Below are 11,496 nucleotides of genomic sequence, written 5' to 3'. Positions count from 1 at the left end.
GATGAGGTCAGTCCATAACAGAGTCATTTAGGAGTCTGGTGACAGCGGGAAGAAGCTGTTTTTGAGTCTGTTCGTGCGTGTTCTCAGACTTCTGTATCTCCTGCCCGATGGAAGAAGTTGGAAGAGTGAGTAAGCGGGTGGGAGGGATCTTTGATTATACTGCCCGCTTTCCCCAGGCAGCGGGAGGCGTAGATGGAGTCAATGGATGGGAGGCAGGTTCGTGTGATGGACTGGGCTGTGTTCACGACTCTCTGAAGTTTCTTGCGGTCCTGGGCCGAGCAGTTGCCATACCAGGCTGTGATGCAGCCCGATAGGATGCTTTCTGTGGTGCATCTGTAAAAGTTGGTAAGAGTTAATGTGGACATGCGAATTTCCTTAGTTTCCTGAGGAAGTATAGGCGCTGTTGTGCTTTCTTGGTGGTAGCGTCGACGTGGGTGGACCAGGATAGATTTTTGGAGATGTGCACCCCTAGGAATTTGAAACTGCTCACCATCTCCACCTGGGCCCCGTTGATGCTGACAGGGGTGTGTACAGTACTTTGCTTCCTGAAGTCAAGTACCAGCTCTTTAGTTTTGCTGGCATTGAGGGAGAGATTGTTGTCGCTACACCACTCCACTAGGTTCTCTATCTCCCACCTGTATTCTGACTCATCGTTAGAATAGAACTCAGATGGAGTTTGGGCTGGTGTCCACAAGGAAGGCAGTGGGCAGTTGTGGAGGGCCAGGGGGCAGTGTATGAGTACGGGGAGAAGGCTAGTGGGATGCTGGCCCACCAGCTCTGGAAGCAAGAGGCGGCGAGGGAGATTGGTCGGGTGAAGGACAGCAAATGTGGAGTGGTATTGGACCTGGTGGGGGTGAATAGGGTATGAGAGTATTCAACAGGAGGCTTTATGAATCAGAGCCCCCGACCGGGGTGGATGCAGTATTTTCTGGACAGGCTGGAATTGCCCAGGGTGGAGCAGGGCCTGGTAGAGGGGGCTGGGAGAGCCCATTGGACTGGTGGAGGTGACGGGAGGGCATGGGGGCAATGCAGGCACTTCTTGGCAACTTGTTCTATGCTTAAGAGGGGGAAACATTCTCTCTGCCCCAACTCTCGACAAAACCATTGCACGACTTTAAAGATCTCTCCTGCCCCCCCTTCTTTCATTCGCCAAAAGAGACCCCAGTCAGCTTGCCCTGACCCTGATGTGCACTACCCCACACGTTTCTGGTTTCAAAAGCCTGGTCAATCTTCGCTGCCCCCTCTCCACGATATCCCTTTTCCACAACATGGTTCCACCAAGTGCAGACAGTGGTTGTGCAGGAGCCAATCGCGATGCATCGCTCCAGAACCTCGGCGTTGGGGTTGCGTTAGTGACGGCAAACGTGCGGCCTCACTTTGAATGGTTGGCCATTAATTCAACCTTAATTCCTCTGCCCCAACCAAGTCCGAACTGATGTCATATTTTGTTTCCAACCCCCAAACCGGACTGCACCTCGCATTATCGGGCGTCGAGACATTGAACCAAGGCCCAACTGACTGCCTGCCCGGGCGGTTACGCCAAGATCCTGTGACAGCTTTTCCAAAGCAGAGCAGTCTCCAGTGACTTGGCCAACATTCATCCCTCAGTTAACGCCACAGCAAGAGGATCTGGTCGGTGTCACATTGCCACGTCTGGCAGCTCACTGGCCAAAATCTCCTACATTGTAGCAAATTTACTTCCACAAGTCTTTCATTAAAATATTCTGATAAGCGGCCATTATAATCAAAATCTGGAAATATATCAAACAGGAGACCGCTATTCGACCAATCATCCAACTCAAAGACCTGATCCTGCCATCTCCCCACATCTTTTGATATCCATGGGGAGGCCGGTGGCGTAGTGATATTGTTGCTGGACTAGTAAACCAGAGGCCCAGGGTGTTCTGGGGACACGGGTTCAAATCCCACCACAGATGGGGAAATTTTAATTCAATAAAAGCTGAATTAAAAAAAATATCCCCTTCTCTCCCAAGTGCCATGGAGTCATACAGCCCTTCGGCCCAGCTTGTCCATGCTGTCCAGTTTCTATCACTGAGCTAGTCCAATGGCCCCTATCCCTCTATACCCACCCTGCCCATGTAACTGTCTAACTGCTTTTTAAAAGACAAAATTGCCTCTGGCAGCCCGTTCAGACACTCACCACGTGTGTGTGAAACAATTGCCCCTCTGGTCTCTTTTGTATCTCTCCCCTCTCACCTTAAACCTCTGCCCTCTAGTTCTGGACTCCTCTACCTTTGGGAAAAGATGTCGACTATCTACCTCATTATTTTATGCGCTCCAGGGAAAAAGGTCCCAGCCTATCCATATAACTCACATCATCAAGTCCCGGTAGCATCCTCGTAAATATCTTCTGGTTTAACATCCTTCCTATAATAGCATGACCATATTCCTTAATGAAAAGTTTTTTTTTGTAAATTTAGAGTACTCAATTCATTTTTTCCAACTTAGGGGCAATTTAGGCAACTAAGGGGCCAATCCACCTACCCTGCACATCTTTGGGTTGTGGGGGTGAAACCCACACATACACGGGGAGAATGTGCAAACTCCACACGGACAGTGACCCAGAGCCGGGATCGAACCCGGGACCTCGGCACCGTGAGGCAGCAGGGCGAACCCACTGCGCCACCCTGCTGCCCCCGCTCTTCTGCATTTAAGGTGCTCCCTGAAGACGTGCTTTATGAGAGGTGACCTGGTGACCGTACATCTTGGGCGGCTGGTGGGGGAGGTTTGGGCTGAAATGCTGCGGCACGCCTCCTCGGACCGTCTCGCGATGTTAGGGGGGCAACGTCCGAACAAGAATACATGGAAATTCAGCACTTCTTCAAGTCTGCATTTATTCAGAAATAAACATTAGTAACAATCCCTAAACCAATTTAACATGTCTTATTTATTCCTTTTTAAAAACATAACACAGGCAGCTTGAACCAAGTCAACATCCTTTATACAATACATACAATACCGCGAAACGTACCTGGAGTAGACCAAAACAAAAAGGGGACCAAAACGTTTCACGGGATCAAGACCCCCCCCCCACCCCCCCCCCCCCCACCCACGGTCACTCCTTGCTGGGCTATGAATAAAATTAGCCACTCGTTCGATGAACAGGATGGGGTTCGACTTCTGAAGTGAATGATCAGGATTTCTTCAAAATGACGGGCCTCCAGAAGAGGCACACTTTTATAAGACAGAAAATAATGGGGTTGGGCAACAGAGGGGGCTTGCAAAAGCGCAGAGCCCAGAAAATACTGCTTGCACTCAGAGGGGGGGGGGGGGGGGGGGGGGGGGGGAGAAAGAGGCCTCAACCCTTGCCCTAAACAGTTGCGTCAGCCGGGTATTGTTGCATTGGTACCGAGAGGTTATAGAAAAATGGCAGTTTAATGTCCGTAATGGAAACCGTCCTGAAACACAGCAGCTGTGTGTGGTTCACTGCATCTTCAGCTCACCTCCTCCCCCCCTCCCCTGCTCTCTCTCGTCTTACCCACAGAGACAGCAGTGCCGTAAGCACCAATCAATCCTACGCCCCGGTGACAACAGACAGTTCAAAACAGACACCTCCCCACTCCCTTCCAGACACACATCCGCCGGGGGCGGTGGCGTTTTGCTCGTCAAGAATTCAACGCGGCGGGAGCGCTTCCTCCGCACAGTCACATCCTAGCAAGATTCCCCAATGACTGCGTCGCCACAGGACCGGGGGGGGGGGGGGGGGGGGGCCTCGAAATCACCCGCGACAGAGGGGCACAGGAAGACACGGCTTCGCAGTCCGAAATGAAAAATAACTACTCCACACGCACACACGCTTTTCTTTTTTGACAAATTTTTTTTTTTTTTTTTTTAAGTATTTTTTTCCAGTGAAAGAATCCATTTGCACCAACTTCAGTACACAGCTCTGTAAATGTAACAGGGGAAGGGTGGGGGGTGTGGGGAGGAACTTGGGAAAAAGTATAAAGTTTGTAGGGGGAAGTGCGAGGAGTGGCGGGTGCTGGGGCAAGGGCAAGAAAGCAGTTTATTTTTGTTCAAGTGGACACCATCTACAGCCTCTTTTGTGGCATATCGGGCGCCTGCCGACGCAACGGCTGGCCATCGGAGGGGTTGCCAATTTGGTTGTGGTTTTTTAGCGAATAGTCTTGACGGGGCTCTTGAAGTTGCTTGCAGCTTGGAGCTGGAGTTGGTAGGCCATGGGGTGGATCTTGAAACCGTACAGCCTGAGGGGTGGGAGACGGAGAGAGGGAGAGAAAAAAATAAGAGATATAAAAAGGTTGCAGGAACCAGGTTCGGGGACCACAGCATCGCAAGAGGCAGCCATTTGGTCTATCGTGCAGATTCCTAATAATCCCATTTCACCCCCCCCCACCCCTTCCCCCAATAGCCTCGCAAAGTTCCCATTCCAAGCATTTATCCCAATTCCCATTTGAAACATACGACCGACTCTATGGCCTCGTCGCCACTCGTGCAGCGCACCACCCCAAGTCGTTGTTACGGTGTAATAAATTTTATTTACATCGCCCCATTTAGATTGTTCATCAATTATCTCAACTCCGCGCTGCCCGGTGCGAAATGCTGCTGCTGGTGGAGACAGTTTCCCTTGGCCCTCATCGACTCCCATGGAAACCCTTCAGGAATTGGATGCATCACTCCCCTTCCAATTCTCCGCTCAGAGGAGAATGAGCGCACCCCCCCCCCCCCCCCCCCCCCCCCCCCCTCGTCGCTGAATTCCCCTCCTCCTGCGCTCGGTCGCCTTCCAGGAAATCTCCTCTGTGCCACCTGGGAGGACTTGACATCCTTACTGGAGTGTGACACCTGACTAGTCACACCTGAGCCCGCTCGCAGCGTCCGTCAGGAAGGTTAAGCCTACATTTCCTTGCTTTTGCTCACTGTGCCCTTAGTTATAAAACTAACGATTACACGCAGGAGGAGGCGGCCATTCGGCCCCTCGAGCCTGCTCCGCCATTCAATACGATCGTGGCTGATCATCCACGGCGGAGGCCATGTTCTCGCGCTGCCCGCCTGGCCCTCGCTGTCATTAATATTCAGGAATCTGTCTTCACCATGGTCAATGATTGATCTGCCACAGCTCCCTCTGGGGCAGAGGTTTCCAAAGATTCACCTCCCTTGGACAGATAACCCTCCTCATCTCAGTCCTAAACATCCAACCAGAGTCTGGGCCCTCAGGTTGAAGGATCACCAGAGAGAAGCACCCTAGCTGGTGCTTGCTTCTCAAAAAAGCAACAGCCTGGCCCACTTGGTTTGCATCTGGGGCACTCCCAGGTCGCTGTGACCTTCAAAACGCAACCCGCTTGGCACCTATAATTCAGCTACCGTAACATCAGTGACCTTCCCTCCAGTGACAATGACAGAGGTGGCGAGGCCCGTTAATGATTGCACCGTATTACGTTCCATTTGCAACTCCTCGAGATGCAGAGGCGGGCCAGCATTGAGCAAGACCCCGACAACATTCAGCCCAACGCTGTTAAATGGTAAGTAACATTCATGTCACAACATGAGCAAGTGGGAGCGCAAAAGAGTCTAAAAGTTAAGTTGACTATGCAAGCATGTGAATACGCAGCGCATATTAAGTAAGGTTGGTGAGATGCAGGTAAATACATCGTGATGAGAATGCAGACATGCCTCAAAATGAAGGTGGAACTGGCTAACGATTCCAGGATTGAAGGTACACTGGAAAGGCAAGGGGAAGAGGAAAGCAGGATTCGGGGGGAGGACGAGGTGAATATTACAGTGCTGGAGAGAGAGGTTATCCTGGGGGAGTCAACAACAGAATCTACAGTTGGTTAGTCGTAGAGTTTTACAGCACAGAAACAGGCCCTTCAGTCCATCGAGTCTGTGCCGGCCATTCAGCACCTATCCACTCCAATCACATTTTCCAGCACTTGCTCCGTATCCTTGGTCGCTACGGCGTTTCAAACGCTCATCGAAATGCTTCTTGAATAATGAGGATTCCCGCCTCTCCCAGCCTCTCAGGCAGCGAGTCCCAGATTCACACACCCTCCAGGTGAAAAAGACTTTCCTCAAGTCCTTTATAAATCTCTTGACCCTGACCCTCAAGTCAATGCCCCCTGGTTATTGACTTCTACTGAGGGAAAGGTTCCTCCCTATCCACCCCATCTATGCCCCTCATCATTTTGTCCACCTCGATCAGGTCCCCCCTCAGCCTTCTCTGCTCCGAGGAAAACAGCCCCGGCCTAACCCGCCTCTCTTCACAGCTGAAACGCTCCGGCCCAGGCAGCATCCTGGTGAATCTCTTCCGCACCCTCTCCAGCGCAATCACATCCTTCCTATAGTGTGGCGACGAGGACTGCACACAGTGCTCTAGCTGCGACCGAAGCAGCGTTTTATACAGCTCCATCATAATCTCCCTGCTCTATAACTCGGTTAATAAAGGCAAGTATCCCATTCGCTCAGAGACAACAAAGGTGGGCAGCACGGTGGCGCTGTGGTTAGCACGGCTGCCTCATGGCACCAAGGACCTGGGTCCCTGTCCGTGCAGAGCCTGCACATTCTCCCCTGTCTGCGTGGGTCTCACCCCCACAAACCCCAAAAATAGATGTGCAGGGTAGGTGGATTGGCCACGCAAAATTTCTCCTTAATTGGGAAAAATACCTGGGTACTTTTAGGAGGTACCATTTCAGTCAACAACTTATCGGAAGTGGGGGAGAGAGAGAGTGGAGCAAAGCAAGCGACAGAGATACAAAAACTATAGGAGGAACCTAATTTCTGTTACAAACTGAGATAGCAAAGCTGTAAAGGGCAGAGAGAAGGCAGGGGACAGAAAGCACTTTGAAGGCAGTTCAACAAGTTTTTCTTGATCCGTAAATTGAGTCCAAACATCTGGTCGGAGGAACTATAACTGATCAAACGTCAGAAGGATGAGGCTGAGGGGAAATTACGTTTGCCACCAGGCTGGGGCTAGCTATTGGAAAAGAGGAGGGCGGCCGATTTCAATGGGGAGGGCACATGCACTGCCCAGGCAAACTGGAATTGCACATCGGCAGGCAGAGCTGGCACAGACAATGGACATGTTGAGGGAGGAGATGCTTCAAGCAAGGTTGAAAGACATTCGCAAGAGGAGGAAAGGCAGAGCTCTCCGGCTGATCCCAGACAAGTGAGGTGAAGAATATACACGGTGCATATGACGGATGTTAGGTCGATAACACAAGTCAGGAACAGGATGAATGTTGACAGATCAGAGGTGAAGTGATAAGGGAAATGAGAGAGGGGAAAGCATACAAGACTAGGGGCACCAGCCACCTTCTTCCAATTCCACCCGAGACACCGGAAGGTGCCAGAGGATCGGAGAATTGCAAATGCTACGTGCAGGTTCAGTCGGCAAATGCAATGTTGGCATTCATGTCGAGAGGGCGAGAATACAAGAGCAGGGATGTACTTCTGAGGCTGTATAAGGCTCTGGTCAGACCCCATTTGGAGCATTGAGAGCAGTTTTGGGCCCCGTATCTACGGAAGGATGTGCTGGCCTTGGAAAGGGTCCAGAGGAGGTTCACAAGAATGGTCCCTGGAATGAAGAGCTTGTCGTATGAGCAACGGTTCAGGACTCTGGGTCTGTACTCGTTGGAGTTTAGAAGGATGAAGGGGGTTCTTATGAAACTTACAGGATACTGCGAGGCCTGGATAGAGTGGACGTGGAGAGGATGTTTCCACTTGTAGGAAAAACTAGAACCAGAGGACACAGCCTCAGACTGAAGGGACGATCCTTTAACACAGCGATGAGGAGGAATTTCTTCAGCCAGAGGGTGGTGAATCTGTGGCACTCTTTGCTGCAGAAGGCTGTGGAGGCCAAATCACTGAGTGTCTTTAAGACGGAGATAGATAGGTTCTTGATTAAAAAGGGGATCAGGGGTTATGGGGAGAAGGCAGGAGAATGGGGCTGTGAAACATATCAGCCATGATTGAATGGCGGGGCAGACTCGATGGGCCGAGTGGCCTAATTCTGTTCCGATGTTTGATGGTCTTCTCCGTTCAACCTCTTTTGAGTTGGGAAAGCTTTTAGAACGCAAACAGTCCTTGGGTAAGCATGGACTAACTCAGGAAAGCCAACACAGATTGGCCCAAAGCAAATCATGCAGGATTATCGAGTTAGAGCTTGTATTGTGAAGGAGGATGGTGTCAGTAACGCAGATGTGGTTCAAATGGACTTCTGAAAGTGTTTGCTGAAAAGCCGATGGCACGCGACGAGCTGAAGCGGGATGGAGGGAAATGGAGAGTGGGATAATGAAAGGAGGTTGGCTGAATCGTCAATTATCAGATTGGAGGAAGGGATTGTAGTGGGGCTGCCTAACAGTCAAGTGCCAGAACCACAGTTTCCGCAATTTTGGATTCACACGGGGTAGACATTCAAAATTTGCAGTTGGCACAAAGCTTCGTGAAGCTGGCAGTGGACAGTGATTGGGCTTAAGCTGCTTGAGCAGGCAGACACAATGGATTGAATTGTGGGAGGGCGCAAAGTGATTAGCAGGTGAAGGGGTTACATGTGAATCTGGATTTGTGGAGCAGGTGCTAGCGAGACCTCAGCTCGAGTGCTGTGCCCAACGTTTGGGCAGCACATTCAGGAAGGATGTGAAGGCCTTCAGAGAGGGTGCAGGAAGATTCCCCACATCGCGGTTACAAGGGAGAAGGGACTTTGGTTACGTTAATGGATACGGCGAAGGTGGAACTGTTTTCGGTGGATAAAATTGTGAATTTAAATTCAGCGAAGGAAAGAAATCTGAAATCAGGGAATCCTGCAGGAGGCCATTCGGCCCATCGAGTCTGTGCCGACCCTTGGAAAGAGCACCCTACCTAGGACCAGACCCGACCCTATCCCCTAAACCCACCTAACCTTTTGGACACCAAGGGTCAATTTAGCACGGCCAAGCCACCTATCCTGCACGTCTTTGGGACTGTGGAGGAAACCGGAGCACCCGGAGGAAACCCACGCAGACACGGGGAGAACGTGCAGACTCCACACAGACAGTGACTCAAGCCTGAGTCGAACCTGAATCGAACCTGGGACCCTGGAGCTGTGAGGCAGCAGTGTTAACCACTGCGCCACGACGCCATGGGGCACCGAGAAACTGTCGCATTGCCGCAAAGCGCCACCCCTACCCAAACCCTGGGCAGGGTTGGCCACTCAATTGCCTTCGGAAATGGCCTAGCCAGACACCCGGGGGAGAGCTCATGCCAACCTTCTGAAGGACAAATTAAGGTAGGATAATAAACACTTGTAAAGTGAATGAATAACACTTCCACCGCAATCTCATTGGAATGAAGAGATGGAACGGGGTGGGTGGTCCCTTTAACACAGGCGCAGAAGGAATGTTGAACGGGACATTGCGACCAGATCCATTTGTGCTGCCGCTGGACCATGAAACCGGTCACCCAAATGCCACCTGGATTCTTATTCTTTCTGATAAAAAAATAATAATTGCTCACCCATTCAGCTGGAGAAAGCACAAGCTGATCAGAGTGGGTCAAAACGTGGTTTTATCAAGTCAGGATATTTTGACCAATTAAATTACATTTGTTTGTGGGCGGGGGGGGGGGAGACGTCACAAATCGAGGAAGTGTCTGGCTGGGTGATGCCCGATTGGTCACAGCATTGCCGCGGTGAATGCACTTGGAAACCTTTGTTCCCCGTGCTTTTGTTTAATTTATTTTTAAATGCGCAATGCCCGAACATGTTCCTTTTGCCTGCTGAGGACAGGTCCGGGCATGAATAGATGGGAGCTTCGAGCACCTGTAACTGAGCCACATTGACTGATAACAGCCAGAGGAAAAAAGGTGCTGCTCGATACAATCTGCTAGTCGGTCATCGGGATGTACAACCCGTGCATCTGGCATCACAACGGCACTGAAATTCACATACCGCATTATTCATTTGTGTGGTAGGCCAAAAAGTATCTTTGGCATCCCCCGGGTTGGGGGAGAACGCCACGCGTCTTGCTCCTGCATGGTGGCAGCGGGGAGCGGCTAGCTTCCCCTGCTGCTCAAATTTGGGGACACCTTGCCCTTCCCATGTAATTGGAGGTAGGCTGGGTACGTTTCTGACTGAAAGCCTGATCCGCCTGTCCCTGGAGTATGCGCGATACGCGGCGAGCAATGATCTAACGGATGTAGCCATTATCCCGAATGGTAGAATTTTGAAGGGGGTGTGGGAACAGAGAGAGATCGCAGACAATTATTTAAAAAGAAAGTACTGACGATTGAGAACTGCCGCAATTAGACCCTTTGGCCGAGAGCAGTTGAAAACAAGCAATTCCGTTTCGGAATTTTAAGATCAGGTGGCTAAAGAAAGAAAGATTTGGCAGACACGGGGTTGGGCGTCAACAAAGCTACCTGAGCTGGACCAGCGACATTTCTCAACGCTGATATTTACTCCTGGCATCCCCAGTGCTAAACTGGCTGCCTCTCCAAGAATTATAAAATCCAACAGACTAATAGCAAAGCATTCTCCGCAAGTTCTTGGTAAAGCTTCAGGCAAAAAAATGGCCGTTGTTGTTAACTTAAAACCAAGCCCAACAACAAGTGATCCAAGTGCTGTAAATACTTTGTGCACCGATGCTCACTTAGTCATAACGTGTCGGGAGCGCCAGGGTCCCCAGGTTAGATTCCCGGCTCGGGTCACTGTCTGTGCAGAGTCTGCACGTTCTCTCCGTGTCTGCGTGGGTTTCCTCCGGGCGCTCCGGTTTCCTCCACAAGTCCCGAAAGACGTGCTTGTTAGGTGAATTGGACATTCTGAATTCTCCCTCTGTGACCCGAACAGGCGCCGGAGTGTGGCGACTAGGGGCTTTTCACAGTAACTTCACTGCAGTGTCAATGTACTTGTGACAATAAAGATGATTACATAACCCCATTCATCGCAGGAATCAAACGGGCGAACCATCCCTGATCTAATGCAATTATATCCTTTCTTAAGCAGGGAGACCCATGTTATAGACAGTGCTCCGGGCTCACCAAGGCCCCATGATAACACATCCCCACTCCTGCAAGCTCAGAGCTCTGCAATCTCTCTCCATTTAACTAACATGCAGCTTTCATAAGAACATAAGAACTAGGAACAGGAGTAGGCCATCTGGCCCCTCGAGCCTGCTCCGCCATTTAATGAGATCATGGCTGATCTTTGTGGACTCAGCTCCACTCTCCGGCCCGTACACCATATCCCCGAATCCCTTTATTCCTTAGAAAGGTATCTATCTTTTTCTTAAAACGTTTAAAGAAGGAGCCTCAACTGCTTCACTAGGCAAGGAATTCCAGAGATTCCCAACCCTTTGAGTGAAGAAGTTCCTCCTAAACTCCGTCCTAAATCTACTTCCCCTTATTTTGAGCTCTGCCCCCTAGTTCTGCTTTCCCCGACCAGGAGGAAACAACCTGCCCGCATCTATCCTATCTATTCCTTCATAATTTTATATGTTTCTATAAGATCCCCCCGCATCCTTCTAAAACTCCAATGAGTACAGTCCCAGTCTA

The 11,496-nt window shown here is 50.7% G+C and overlaps 1 protein-coding gene across 7 annotated transcripts in view; it reads right to left on the bottom strand.

Moving 5' to 3' along the window:
* Nucleotides 1-2,836: 2,836 nt before the first annotated feature.
* Nucleotides 2,837-11,496, bottom strand: part of csnk2b (casein kinase 2, beta polypeptide) — a 74,498-nt gene continuing 65,838 nt past the window's right edge. For all 7 annotated transcript variants that reach the window (XM_072475767.1, XM_072475770.1, XM_072475766.1 and 4 more), the window contains one exon: nucleotides 2,837-4,223. Coding sequence is in view for 2 of the 7 variants with exons in the window: in XM_072475770.1 (XP_072331871.1) it covers nucleotides 4,133-4,223 (91 nt within the window). In the remaining 5 variants the exon portion in view is untranslated. The remainder of the gene's footprint in view (nucleotides 4,224-11,496) is intronic.

Source organism: Scyliorhinus torazame, chromosome 14, assembly GCF_047496885.1.
Source record: "Scyliorhinus torazame isolate Kashiwa2021f chromosome 14, sScyTor2.1, whole genome shotgun sequence".
Lineage (NCBI taxonomy): Eukaryota > Metazoa > Chordata > Chondrichthyes > Carcharhiniformes > Scyliorhinidae > Scyliorhinus > Scyliorhinus torazame.
The sequence above is the reverse complement of the archived record's forward strand: the minus strand, read 5'-3'. Positions and strand labels throughout refer to the sequence as shown.